At 40.9% G+C, this 15,104-nt stretch overlaps 1 protein-coding gene across 3 annotated transcripts in view; it reads right to left on the minus strand.

The window, feature by feature from the left end:
- Positions 1-15,104, minus strand: part of dock4b (dedicator of cytokinesis 4b) — a 108,762-nt gene that overhangs the window by 17,869 nt on the left and 75,789 nt on the right. For 2 of the 3 annotated variants that reach the window (XM_026922920.3, XM_026922918.3), the window contains exons 26-43: positions 14,716-14,814; positions 14,239-14,333; positions 14,042-14,117; positions 13,597-13,697; positions 13,258-13,316; positions 13,000-13,148; positions 12,794-12,879; positions 10,195-10,221; positions 9,891-9,986; positions 8,689-8,749; positions 8,113-8,206; positions 7,845-7,993; positions 6,298-6,384; positions 6,093-6,197; positions 5,469-5,610; positions 2,000-2,166; positions 678-764; positions 399-575 (exon numbers count right to left, since the gene is read on the minus strand). In XM_026922920.3, coding sequence (XP_026778721.3) covers positions 399-575; positions 678-764; positions 2,000-2,166; positions 5,469-5,610; positions 6,093-6,197; positions 6,298-6,384; positions 7,845-7,993; positions 8,113-8,206; positions 8,689-8,749; positions 9,891-9,986; positions 10,195-10,221; positions 12,794-12,879; positions 13,000-13,148; positions 13,258-13,316; positions 13,597-13,697; positions 14,042-14,117; positions 14,239-14,333; positions 14,716-14,814 — 1,857 coding nt within the window. The remainder of the gene's footprint in view (positions 1-398; positions 576-677; positions 765-1,999; positions 2,167-5,468; positions 5,611-6,092; positions 6,198-6,297; positions 6,385-7,844; positions 7,994-8,112; positions 8,207-8,688; positions 8,750-9,890; positions 9,987-10,194; positions 10,222-12,793; positions 12,880-12,999; positions 13,149-13,257; positions 13,317-13,596; positions 13,698-14,041; positions 14,118-14,238; positions 14,334-14,715; positions 14,815-15,104) is intronic. The other variant, XM_026922919.3, reaches the window with a different exon arrangement.

Consider the following 15,104-nt stretch of genomic DNA (forward strand, 5'->3'; position numbering starts at 1 on the left):
AAATACAAGTCTTACATAGCCTTCATATATACTACACATTCACAGTTACACTTTATATGTATTGTGGTTAAAATGAACTCGGTGAAGTAATTATTTATGTGGCTTATGTGACTAACTTGCTAGATTATTCAATGAACAGTATACTAGTTTTGGTCTTATTTGATGGTGAGTGATAGTAAATACACGTATCATGAGAACAACACACTGATGAGAGCATCCCAAACATGATGCCTGCCAAGATTCTTTTTGGTTAAAATACTGGCCAATTAAACAGGATGCAGCTTCTTAGGAACACAGCTAGAGGTTCATTTAAACTATGTCTTCACAGTTATGCCTCTAAATCGAAACCCACAACCCAAAATTGAAAGTGGGTTAATTTTAGTGAGATTTTTGCACACCTCCTGATAGCGAGCAAGACCTCCATTCACAGCAGCGTCGATCACGCCGTTTAAGCACATGGTGAGTGGGTTGATGTTCTGCATCTGGCGTGTCTGGCACTGCGTGATAAGTGTGCGCAGCTGCAGGTTCTTGTTTTCAATCACCTCGATGGCGTTCTCCAGCGGGCTCACCTCCACCTGCACCACAACACACAGCCGTTACAGACAGCCCACTGCAGGAGGGCAGCTCAGAACCTAATTCAAAAAAGGAGCAGAGGTGTTGAGGATCGATTCTCTTACCAGCTCTCTCTTGTCCACTTCAAACCAGCGGGAGATCCCTGGGAGACTCTGCACCAGGGTCATCGTTGTCCTCTCCACCCACAGACTCTGTAAGCCAAAGCAAACACACATTAACACATGAGCTGCTTGTGCCCTCAAGCACAAGGCATCGTAAAAGGCTAATAACACTGGAAGTCTTACACTGACTCATGCTCGGAAATACAATAACATCACTCCCTACGCATTCATTATCATCTCTGACTTGACAGCTACTATTAAATGCTGTTCTACTTATTGAATGCCGTTTGTATTGTCTATTACAATGCATTGTACATTATGCTGGCTTTTTTTTTTTTTTTTTTTTTTAAACGAGATATTACGTAAGGCGGTTTTGCAATATGCATAGATGCAGCTCCGTGGATTCAGAAGATTCCCAGGTTAAATCAATCAGCACTAAAGGTTACAGGTCCTAATAATCCTGCAGCATTGCTTGTCAAAGTGAACAAGCCCAGACTATACCATGGGGTACTGAAACGTACATCTTCCTCCTCTTCCCCTGAGCACTGCATGCACTCCACCAAAACAAAGTTTATCCTCAGTTTGTTAAGTGTTTCTTCTTCACAGATTAAATCTCATATCCCTAAGTCTTACTCTGGATGGCATTCTCAGTAGGCGTCTTGCGCTTGGTTCACCTAATGCATAAAGAACAGGTAATATTACGAAGCGAGAACTCACCGAGAACTTTAGTTACTGAAGATGAGATTCAAACAAACCGCTGTCTCCAATATAATCTTATCATCTAAATATCACCTCATCTTAAGTTAGCTTCTTAATGAGATTTCTCGAAAAAATATTACTTCGTGATGAGTGAGGCAGGGTGAAACACACCTCAGTGTCAGGGAAAATGTAATATCTGACAGGCTAAACTGTTTATTTCAAACGTTATACCCACTAGAGGCCGCCGGAAATCTAACCCCGGTGGTAGATATGATCCGCGGTTTGGATGTGATTTTCTGGGCTGGGTATTGAGCAAGAGATGAGGGAAATGATATTTGGAATGAGCCCGTCTCCTGGCCTCTAAAACTTTAATTAGCCTCACTAGGCTGAGAGTGAATAATGCAACACATGAGAGCACACCTGAGCTCTACACACATGCTGCACACCTATCCACACACACACACACACACACACACACACACACACACACACACATTACAGGCATGAATACCCAAGTCACACACAGAGGAAATAGAACAGACATATCCAAGACGGGAAATGAGAAAAGAGACAAAGAAGCAGGTAGAGAGCAGAGAAACCTGAGAAAGCTTGCAGTGCCAGCCCACCTTAAACTCATTCTCCTTGTCTTTGGTGCCCTTGTGGAAGGGGCGGTCATAGCGGAAACGCCAGATGTTGTTGACTTTGTAGAAGCTCTTGATGTTGTCCGGAACGCCGTCTCTCTGAAGGACGTCCTGGCTGTCTGGGATTGGAGTCACTGCGTAGATTTGCAGGTCTGAGTCAGGATTGTGTCAAGGAGTGTTACAGAGATGTGTTCTGGTCTGAGAATGATAATCAATAGATCACTTCCTGGCAACACTGAATACAAAATATGACCAAAAATAGCGTCAAAAGTTAGGCATGCTTCAGTGCACCTATTAAAGAGCCGCACAGGGATGAACTTTTCCATCTTTCTATCTCTCATACTATCCCTCCATCTCTGTCTTCACAGTGTCCATTTACAATAAATACAATGCCTTGCATAAGTATTCAACCCCCGCTTGAACTTTTGTGCATTTTGTAGTGTTAAAACCTGGAACTAAAATGGATGTAGTTTGGACTATATGTCATGAATTTACATAGAATGGCCCATAACATTAATGTGGGGGGAAATTAATATAGCTGAATATGGTACAGAATATAAATATTCATTATTTGTCCTTACACGATGTAATAATTATTCATTTGACATTTGATGTTTGGGGTTCCTTTTGGGATTTATTTTTAAATAAATATGTTTACTCACAAATAGAAAACCCTCACTCCATCCAGTAATGATGATTAGAGAGAATTCTTTTCAAAAATGTTTCCACTCAAAGTCTAAAACTCTTTTTTCCTGTCTAATGAGAGATGGCATGTCTGCCTATACATGAAAGTAACTCTTTTTTAAATAAATTATTTCATCATTTATTTCTCCATTAATTGCCATGTCCATTGCCGCCCCTATTAGCAGCTTTTTACTACCCATGAGGCAATTATTTTCCAAAACTGAATGGATTTTTATATAGATAAATAAATGTTTTCATGTTCTCCAAGAATTTAACACGTACCATTCAGTCACTCGTATACAAAGAATACTACTGGTATACAGGGTTATTCCCAAGAAACATATCACTCTGGATACCTCAGACATCAGCAACCAACTGATGTTTCACTGATGTGATCACTTCTCTTTTTTTTTTTTTCTAAAAGTCACAAATGTGCCATGTACAATCAACTATCTCTCTATCTCACCCAGAACAACCTTCAAGATCCTAATTAGTTGTTGTTCCTCTTCCGGGTGCACCCGTTAGGGGTCGCCACTATGGATCATTGGTCCGCGTATTTGATTTTTGGCACAGTTTTTACGCCGGACGCCCTTCCTGACACCCTCCCCGCTTTTATCAAGGCTTGGGACCGGCACTGAAAGCACACTGCTGCATACAACCCCAGTGGCTGGGGTTGGTTCCCTGGCCGGGAATTGAACTCAGGCTGCCGGGGTGAGAGCGCAGTGGCCTAACCATTAGTCCCCTCCAGGGACCTCTCCAAGATCCTAACTAGTCTGGCTTCAAAATAGCACATTCCACAGAAATTGCCCTTGCGCCATCACTGAGACGCTCCATGCCACTAAATCAGCCAAACTGTCATCAGTCCTCATTCTCCTCAACCGTTCAGCAGAGTTTGACACAGTCTACCACAAGACTTTCTTGTCCATTCTCATGAGTCTTGGAATTTATAGCACGGCATGGAAATGGTTTGCTTCCTACCTGAAGCAGGTAACACAGAGGGAATCCACTTCTGCTCCATGCGACGGTGTCCCACAAGGCTCAGTGCTTGGTCCTCATCTGTTCTCCCTCTTTACCTTATCTCTTGGTGAGGTCATATCCTCACAAGGGTTTTCATACCACTGCTATAGAGATGACAATCAGCTTATCCTCCCCTTCCCTCCCTCCCTCAGGCACCACACGTTAGGATCTTCCATCCCTCAGGCACCACACTTCAAGATCTTGTGATCTCCCCGGAAAACTCTCAGATCTCACCATCTGTCACTGCATTCAAGCTTGGCGTAACCACGGACAAACTGTCCTTCTCGTCTCACACTGCTAAACTGACATGCTCATGCCAGGTTCTCCTGTACGACATCAGAAGGATTCGTCCATTTCTATCCACAGAGACTACTCAGGTTCTTGTTCAATCCCTTGTCATTTCAAGACTGGACTATTGCAACTCGCTCATGGCACGTCTGCCTCTGAGCACCATTTAACCTCTGCAACTGATCCAGAATGCAGCTGCACGACTTGTTTTCAACCTTCCCATGTTCTCCCACACTGCCCCATTGCTATGTTCCCTCCACTGGCTTCCTGTAGCTCCCCACCTCAGATTTAAAACTCTGATGCTTGCCTACAAAGCCAAAAATGGAGCAGCACCCACCTACCTTAAAGCACTTATTACACCCCACGCTGCATGACGCTCCCTTCAATCCTCTAGCACTGCTCAGCTGGACCCACCATCTCTCAGCGTACAAGGAAGGCATGCATCAAGGCTTTTCTCTGTTCAGGCACCTAGGTGGTGGAATAAACTTCCTCTAGATATCCGAACAGCTGAGTCACTGGCTGTCTTCGAACAACAACTAAAGACCAACCTCTTCATGAAGTACTTAAATTAGCAGTTCACTAATAAAAAAAATGTTTTTTCATAGTATACGAACCCCACCAATAGGGTTTTTAGACTTATAGTACCCTTAGTCCCTGACCTAGTGAACAAGTATGAGGAGGAATTTATTGATAAGAGAATTCAAAGCACTTCTGTAAGTCGCTCTGGATAAGGGCATCTGACAAATGCGATAAATGTAAATGTATACAGCTCTGCATTTTCAAAAATGTTCAACTCAACTCGAAAAATAACTGCATGCGTTTTCTAACACAAACAAGTTATACACTGAAATGCATGTGCTTAACAGGAGAGCCAAACCTGCCCTATCTCCTGAGCATACGTACATACGTTTAGCCCACACTGGGTCACACACACACACACATCTATGAGAACTCATCAGCACAGAAATATGAATTAAGTATGGCAGCAATCCAGGAAGGGTACTGATTAATTGCTTGCAAGGATAACAAAGCACTAGGCTAATGCAGTTTGACCGCTCATGTCTGCTCTAATTGCACTCAAGAGAAAGGTCCGTTTTCGGCATGCTCCAGCCTTTCACATATTTGTCCCGCCAACCGTGCGAGATTGTGTCCACTGCCTGGCGTCTCCTGGAGCCAGCTCGCAGTCGCAGTGGGACAGAATCGATTTTCTGCCACCGTACAGATGCGTAATTACAGCAGTAGTCCTGAGCTTGCACAAAATGCCGTTCACACCAGAAAAGCACCAGCAAACACAGCTGGGATTCATTTTATACTACATACAAACATCTGGTCACATGCAGAACTCATAAATAATGGAGAGTTTTAATTTGTGATAGTCATTATTTTGGAGTGTTTGTGTGTGTGTGTGTGTGTGTGTGTGTGTGTGTGTGTGTATGTGCATGAGTGTACATTGGTAGAAGGATACACTGGGCCTCAGCCTGGTAGATGGTCTGGTCTGGCTGGTTGGCATGTTGCATGGCGATGGCATGAGGGAATTCGTTGAGCATGCGCTGCTGGAAGGCTTCCAAACGCTCATAGTCATGACCACGACATACAAACTCCTTATTCTGAAAAGCACACACATACAAATACACACACAAACACCCTAATCAAATGTACACAGTGGGTAAGAGTGCCACCAAGTGGTCTTGAAAGCAATAGAGGAAGACACTGCTGACAGTAAAATATATTAAAAACATGGGAAAAGCTGGACTCACACTACATCATGTTTATAGCCTTGATTTACATTTAGCTCTATAGACATTTAGGGGAAGAACATTTTAAAAATCTAAACATATCATCAAATATATATCATTATATAGTGCCATAAATCAGCGAATATCATGAATGTGTCATTCCTAGTTGCTAGTGTGTGTTTCCTAATTCCCAAATTTTTCAGTCACCCTAAAAATCAACAAAAGTCAATGGAAAATATGCAATGCGGCTCAGACTTCTCATATCTGACTGGATTTTTAAAGCTGTGTATCCAAGGCTTTAGGAATATTCTACCCAAACTGTTTTCAACTTTTGGTAGGATGTCGCCACTTACCCGTAAGAAGAAGGGGAACTTCTTCCCATAGAAGCCCACTCGGAAGAACTCGGGCTCCAGTCTCTGCTGGTCCATTATTTTATCATACAGGGAGGCTTCCATCATCTGGACATTCCAGATATTTCAGAAGAAGCATGTCAGTGCACATTAACCTGAGACTCTGTGTTTCACTGATTTAAATATAATAATCCATAGAGGAGCATACCTTCATCTTACTCAAGTTCCTGTAATCATAGTACGCTTCATACTGATCAGCCAACTCTCGACACAGGAGGATGCCGTTCTCCCAACACTGGGAGGAAAAGAGAAAACAGGTGTCACACTATGTAAGCAGCCATGTTAACTTCCAGTGGGGGGCAGCAGATGATCATTAATACGATTACTTGCAAAGACAAAGCTTTCACACTGAAGCTAGAGTGTTTTGCTATGGGGCTAATTAAACGAAATGTTTTCTTCCCTGCTGCTTCCTAATCCTTTAGCGATGATACACACATGGCTTGATTCAGGAGCGCAGAAGGAGAATAGGCAGTGGGAGCACTGAGGTTTTATTTTCCTTCAAGCTGCTGATGATGCGGGTGCTAATTATGTAAATGTCATTTTGTTGTGATGGGTAACTAATGAAACGACGATCTCCAACTGATGTTTTGATCAGTAGGTGATGAAGTCGAAGTGATGAGATGCAAACGTTTCTACGCAACAGGCAGACTACAAACTACCTTGAGAATGAAGAAAGAGGGAAACTAGAAGTTTCCCTAAAAGTAGTAGTGCACTTTTAAAGAAGATAAAGTGATTGAGGGATGATATATCATACATATCACAGAAGTGCTGTTTAAACAAGAAAGTGAAAGAAACAAAATATGGGAAGGAAGGAATGAATGAAGGAAGGAAGGAAGGAAGGAAGGAAGGAAGGAAGGAACAGAAAGAAAGGAACAGAAAGAGAGAAAGACAGATACAAAAAAGAAAAGCAAAAAGAAAGAGACAGACAGAAAACAGACAAAAAAGAAAGAAAAAAAAAGAAACAAAGAAAGAGAAAGGGCAAAAGACAGACGGACAGAAAGAAAGAAAGACAGATAGAGAGAGAGAGACAAAAAGCCCAACAGAGAGAAAAACAGAAAGACAGAAACAACACAGACAGACAAAGAAAGGAAAGAAGGAAGGAAAGAAGGAAGGAACAGAAAGAAAGAAAGAAAAGACAGATAGAGAAAAACAAAGACAGAAACAACACAGACAGACAAAGGAAGGAAGGAAGGAAGGAAGGAAGAGAAAGAGAGGAACATAAAGAGAGAAAGACAGAGATACAAAAAAGAAAAGGAAAAAGAAACAAAGAAAGAGAAAGTGCAAAAGACAGACAGAAAGAAAGAAAGAAAGAAAGAAAGAAAGAAAGAAAGAAAAGACAGATAGAGAGAGAGACAGAAGGCCAAACAGAGAGAAAAACAGAAAGACAGAAACAACACAGACAGACAAAGGAAGGCAGAGAAAGAAAGAAAGAAAGAAAGAAAGAGAGAGAGAGAGAGAGAGACAGAAAGACCATCAGAGAGAGAAACAGAAAGACAGAAACAAGACACGCAGACAAGGGAAGGAAGGAAGGAAGGAAAGAAGGAATATACAAGGGAAATATAAGCTTGAGCTGTACATGAAGTGGTATGAGCTCAGTTAAAGAAAGGTGTAAGAAGAAGAAGCTGTATAAGAAATTAAAAGGAAAAAAAAAAAAAAAAAAAAAAAGAGTTGGGTTTCAGGAAGTAGAGCTGGGACCTTGCCGCGGTCAAAGTTCTGGATGATGGTGAGGTGCAGGTACTCTTTCCTCTGCCACTCGCTCTGCATGGGGTAACTCAAGAACTCCCGCAGTGGCCTTTCTGACCACTCCAACAGTTCATCGTACAGCAGCAGTGTGTAAGACGCCTCTAGACACACAAAAAGAACACAAAGTCACGACAACCCACCCACCAGGCTGCCATCATTCTCTTTTCTTTCCAGCATCCACCCCACATGCCCCTGTACATCCACCCACGCACGCCATTACCTGTGTAGTTCTGTGCTTTCAAGTGCAGGTCATACAGCTTGTGGATGTAGCGGATATACATCTCCTCCTTATTCAGCTCCGTTTTATAGAAGTTCTGCACAGACAGAGAGAAATGGAGAGAGAGAGAGAGAAAGAAAGAGAGAGAGAGATGGACAACTGGGCCAAGGACCAAGTGTTTTCTGCTTTACAAATTAATGAGACCTGAGCTGTCCACCCACATTTGTTGCTATGGATGCTTGTATGGGGGTGAACTCAGAAAATAAAATTAATAAACACGAAATACTGGGAAAAAAAATAAATAAATAAAAATTGAGTGCTGATGTGAGTAATAGAAACCTTTTCAACTTGACACTCAAAGACTCAAAGGATGAATAATCCAAACCATTGCTGCTGTGAAAACGTTTGTTAAATTAGCAGTTTTACAGAAAATCGGACCTCAGGGGCCGACTGGTAGGTTTGGATGTGTTTGACAGCTCGTTGTCTCCACAGCACAGGGATGCAGTAAAGTGTGAAAGCCAGTGTGGGCAGGCAGGTACTGCCTTAATGCCGGTGATGAGTGTGCAGAAAGAAACTCACCAACAAACTGACAGTACAGCCAATCTTCTTTCCATCAACTTCTCCAAGTTTCATACAGTCCCTGGAGAAAACATACAAAAACTCCTGGCCTTAGACTGAAATTAACTACACATGCAACTAGAATGTAACTGCTGGGGATGTACACTGTTACTGAAGTATAAACTTCAGGATACAAGTATATTTTGACAGTTTTTCTTACTTTCTGTGTAATTACATTTGCAATAACTGATTTCATTTTCATAGTTTGCATCCAAAAATATTTATAACTCCCTACACTGCAATTGCATATGAAATGTCCACCAAAATGTCCTGCTTAAAACCACATGATCCTCCGCCGTTAAGTAGGAAAAGGCATTTATGGAACACTTTCAGACATTTTAAAAATTCTGTATCATTTTTTTGGAATTAATAACAATGTAGATATGTTACCTAAAAGCGATATTATTATATGTATATAATGTATATATATATGTATATATGTAGATAACAATTTCCCACATGCACTTTACTTTAAATCAGTATTTTTCTACAGCTGAATCTGAAAAAGTGTCCTGTGTAAGGAATAGAACATGACGGGGTATGCTGTTACAGGAAAACAATCAACGATGAGGTAGTGTGATGCAGCCTGACGTAAAGCAGAATTACTTTTACCGCCTAGAAGTTGATTATTTTCCAATACCAGCATATCCTGAAGTGTTTTATTCCTTTTATACTGCAGCAATTTGCCAACTATTATAAACGGTTAATTTATTAATGAAGGACACATCAAACTTTTATTCGTTTATAGGTACATTTAATGATGAGGAACATCCACGAAACATGTTAATGCCTGTTATCACTTAAATTATAGTAGCTACAAACAGTCATACATCATTGTGGAGTGTCTCTGTGAATTAGCTGTTACTATGGAAATAATTACAATTACAATAAGGACATTAATACAAGCCTGTGATTTGATTTACAGCTGGTACTACTGGACCCTGAGACATAAAATTCCATGATTAAATTATAATCGTGCCTTTTCACCTACTGCTACCATTTGTTGTCTTTGGCGCATTATGAACTCATTAATATTCAAACACATTCAGAAACCTTTTAAAGTCATTAAAATTTAAATGCACAGGAATTGAAGGAATTTTGGCAGCAGGAGTCGGTTTGGGTGTGTGTGTGTGTGTGTGTGTGTGTGTGTGTGTTACACTCACCTGTAATCGAGCAGTCTCTCCATTAGACGTGTCACCGTTGCAATTAATGAGATTCCGCTCTCTCTCCACGTCTCTCTCTCGATCTTCTTTAAAAGACTGAGACACAAACACCCAGAAAAAAGCAAAAGTCACTGATTAGTTCTCAGCTTGCATCATCCACACACTCTCGTCATCTCCCCTTAAGCAGTATTCCCACTCAGACTCACACACACACACACACACACACACACACACACACACACACACACACACACACACCCTACTCACAGATCTAACCACAGAAACAGTGAGTAGTGTGTCTTACCTAGGGTATGGACCGAACAGAGGAATTCTACTCCAGGAAAGCAAAGACGAGACAAAGTCATATTAATAGATTAAAGTCAGAAACACTCACTCATACATGTTAGTAACATGGTTAGTACTGTTAGTGCAGATAAGATAAAGAAAGAGGAGAAAACATAAGCAAGGAAGAGTGTTTAATAAATGAAAACTCTGTGCGGATATCAGAAATAATCCATTTCAAAGCTTTTAAAGAAAAAAAACCACTAGGAAGACAGTGTGCTAAAGCTGCTTTAAATGTCATGTTGGGCATATTAAACAGAAATGATATTTTGGGGATTCTTCTGTTTGGCACCAGCTTAAACAAACAGAACAGTGTAAATACAGCTGTGATATGTCCGTAGGCTATGTGTTCAGAAAACAAAGCCACATGAATGAGCACACACACACACACACACACACACACAGTTAAGCACAAACTGGTGAAGCATAAGGAGCTCACAATCCCCCTTTATAAAATATTTATAGACAAGTACCACACGGACATCTATCAAAACCAAGCAGTTTACACCCTATAAAACAGACAGCAGGCCGGCTATAAGCCGCCACGGCGCGGATGTTTGGAGGTATAGAGGCATGGAGGTATGGAGTGTTTGGTGCTGTATGTGGACAATGGGAGGGAGGCATGATAATGACTAAAATGACAATCATGAGTATTTATCACTTTTAAGCCAATTTAGAAAAAAGCAAAACATTTACTGCACATTATGATTGTAAAGTCAGAAATGTAAGCCTGTATTGTTTCCAAATAGGTGAAAGGAACCAACATGAAAATTGCTGCCTGGTACCAATCCTTAATCATTCCGAAAAATACAGAAGGATGACTTCTTCTTCTACAATTACAATTGCTACGGTCCCCTGTGTGTGCAAAACACATTAACAAACCAGAAACACAACAGCAAAACCAACAAGTAGAACTCAACACCAACAGCATCAATGGTGATGCCTCCACCTCCGCCAAGTATAGTCCTTCTTGTTGCTAATTTGTATGTCTGAAATACCCTTCAAATATACAGACCCCTCCGAAAGTACTGGAACAGCAAGGTCATTTCTTTTGTTTTTGCTATACACTGAAGACATCTGGGTTTGAGCTGAACATGAGATGAAGTCCTTTGTTGTGTTGGCAGTGTGTTTTTGGTCATTGTCTTTCTGCATGATGAAGTTCCTCCAGTTAGACTGTTGGCTAGTCTATAGAAGTCTACAGAAACATTCTGTCTGCCAATTTACAGAGAATGTTTCTTCTGAATTCATTCTGCTGCTGCCATCATGAGTTGCATCATCTATAAAGGTTAATGAGCCAATTTCAGAAGCAGCCATGCAAGCCCAAGCCATGACACTACCTCCACCGTGCTTGATCAATGAGTGCGTATGTTTTGGATCATGAGCAGATCCTTTCTTTCTCCACACTTTGGCCTTTGCTTCACTTTGGTAGAGCTTAATCTTGGTTCCAGAACTTTTCTGGATCATCTCTGTATTTCTTTGTGAATTCATACCAGACCTTCTGATTCATACTACTGATGAGTGGTTTGGGTCTTGAGGTATGGTCTCTATAAGTCTTCTCCAAACGGTGGATTGTGATACCTTCACCCCTGCTCTGTGGAGGTCGTTGGTGATGCCACTGACTGTTTTGTTGGGTTTTTCTTCACAGTTCTCACAACATTTCTGTCATCAAATGCTGTTGTTTACCTTGGGTGACCCATTTGATGTCAGGATGTTGGTACACCAGTGGTTATCAGGAAATATCAGGAAATGAAAGCTGAAATTCTGATCCATCGTCTCATATTCATCCTTTGATCTCAAACCCAAATGTCTTGAATGTATAGCAAAAACAAAAGAATTGGCCTTGCTGTTCCAATACTTTTGGAGAAGACTGTACCTCAAACAGGGAGGAAGCTATTGAAGAAAAACTATTTCAGCCATTTGACATCTCCAGCTCTCTGTTCTGCTCCATCTCTCAGACTCACGCTCACTGTAGCCAATCAGCAATGAGCATGTGATGTTCAGCAAGGGCCTACCCTTTTCCATTTAAATATTAATGCGTTTCTGATCCTGCTGTTGTGTTTTCACATTTGTAGCAGTGTTTTTCTTGGTTTTTGGTTTGTTAATGTGTACTGCATTTATGGGCCATCATAGACTGCACTTTATACAAGGTCAAACATTTATTTATTTTTTCTTAATCCCACTTCCTCATATCACTGACTAACTGTATTAATAAAGAGAAATGACACTTTATAAACTGAAAACAGCATCGTTGTCTCTGTCTAGTTAAAATGATGAACTGTATACAGTGGTCTATCAAACACAATGACTTTGAATTACAATGTGTTAAGAATAGTTACTACACATTACACACTACATTGGCACATCCCTTTAAATGTGGAAATCTTCTGAATCTGAATCTGAAATCTGAATGAACCATTTAGCAATGCTCACACATCATGAATGTTTAATTGATCAAAGAAGCCAAAATTGTGATAACAACATGCGTAACTGTGCAGTCCTAGATGTCCCCGTAAAATACTTACTGTTCTTTAAAAATAAAATCCGCATCTGCTCTTACTCACATGCTGTTGAAGAGCTCCCGGTAAGTTTCATCACCCTTTCCTTCTGACATCAGACTGTCGAGTTTGTCTATAAGTTTTGCCTCCACCTAAGACAGAACATCATTCAGGGTTATAGGTTAAATCACCTCATGTGTAATTAAACAGAGTATTTATTTATTTTATTTTTTTACACTGGCTCGCTGAAGCAGCAGGGGGCACTGTTGTACCTGTTTAAAGTTGCCGCTGCGCCGCTGTTCCCAGTCCATCATATCGTGAAAGATGGGGATCATCACGTTCCTCAGATCCGGCTGAGGAACCAGTGTCACCTCGAGAAATGGGCCGATCATAGCAGGGATGAAGTTTAACTTGTGTTCTCCTTGAAAAGCAAGAGAAAGAAGTTGACACAGTGGGAAAGTAGAAGAAAGACTGGAGATAGAAACTTTACAAAAAGATAAAAATTATAGATTATGCTATCAATCTCTTACCTAGATTCTGCCACATACTGAAGATTTCACAGCCCATCATCACCCTCATATCGCCATACCTACACACACACACACACACACACACACACTCACAAATCTAACAAATGCTGAACCAGCATAAATAGCTGCATTACAAATGTGCATGAATATTGGAGTACTCATATTTATACATATATGTATATATATATTTGTATTTTGCAACTTTTAAAACTTTCATACTTTTACATTTCATGCTGACTGAAGTACCCCCAATTGCAAACATATAATATCCAGTGCAACACAGTACAGTATGAGATATACAGCGCATAGCAGAGGAGTGTGTGCATGTGTGAGACTAACTTTTCTAGAATTTTCTTGCGCTTGGAAGGAGAGAAGGTCTCAAGCTGGAGGCAGGGCTGGTTGATGAAGATTACAGATAGATAGAAATACGAGTCCCAGACCTATATTAAACACATATGAACACATCACACACACACACACACACACACACACACACACACACACACACACACACACACAAACCCAGTGTGAGTGAGGATGCGTTCACGTTAAACACGCAACCTTCATCTGAGACACAGCCTTCATCTGTGATTGTTTTCACAGAACGTAGCTGTGTAAGTCAATAACACTAAACAGTTCCTGTTTCTTCTCAGTCACAGTTGCCTCAGTGCTGTGTGTATTGACACCCAGGACAAGAGTACAATTAACACACAGCAGAAAGCCACAGTCTGAACACGCACTCTGAGCCACACGAACACACACAGACACTACGATACACACATACCTTATAATCAAACCTGTCATTGAGAAAGTTCTTCCTCAGAGCATCTGACAGATAGAGCACTGTTGTTATGATGACACTGGAAACGAAGCACGTGTATCAATCAGCATGAGAATTCATTCACTACCAGATTTCATAATTTATTGACCATCATCTCAGAGAGAGACAGTCGAGAAATCAAGAGCTGGTAAGGTTCTTACTTATTAGTGACGAGCCGCATGACTGTCCAATCTTTCGGAAACATCTCGGGCCGGATCAGGATCCGGAACACGGTGAAAATCTGCAGGAGGAAATCCTGATAGGAACAAAAACAAAATCAAAGGTAATTCGACTAGTAGATATAATGCGAGGCGCTCTAAATTTATGATGCTTTTTAGTTTGTATTATTAATGTGAACTGAAGCAAACAAGAGAAAATTTATAGCGAATTGAGACACAAACCAGTTTTTGCTTTTACTATTCTATTTGAAGGACCACATAAATAGCTCCAAATCAATCATTTACTAACCAGTTCCTCATATTATTTCTGTTTATTAACCCCATTGCGGCTCTGTTTTACTGGTGCTAGCTGAACATGATGCCAGATTTATGCTTGACGCAGCCACACTGGCAGAAGGGGCCAACAAGGCGCGATTATATTTATTGTGGCTGGGAGCCTTGCTCCTGGGCCAGTCTCACCCTCAGCTCATCTTTACTGGTGAAACGCTGAAGATGCTGCTGGTAGTGTTGATCTCCCATCTGCTTCAGGAGAGCCAAGAGACATGACACAAACTCCCCCTGGAACACAGATGCATGGATACACGTCAACAACCAGCGTCAACTATATATTAAAAAAAAAAAAAAAGGCCATTAAATTGGACAATAATACAATTTCAAGTGTTTAATTCCCATGCAAGCCCACTCTCACAAAAGGTTTAACCAAACCTACCCACACCCACAGTTCATTTTTGATTGCACCTACCGTATTTCCAAAAATATAAACAAACTAGTCATTTAAACCACAGTAACGCTGTTCTTTCCCTAATCAGACCACATAGTTAAATAAATTCTTTTATCGACCTCATGTC

The sequence above is a fragment of the Pangasianodon hypophthalmus genome, chromosome 18, assembly GCF_027358585.1.
Source record: "Pangasianodon hypophthalmus isolate fPanHyp1 chromosome 18, fPanHyp1.pri, whole genome shotgun sequence".
In the NCBI taxonomy this organism is placed as follows: Eukaryota; Metazoa; Chordata; class Actinopteri; order Siluriformes; family Pangasiidae; genus Pangasianodon; species Pangasianodon hypophthalmus.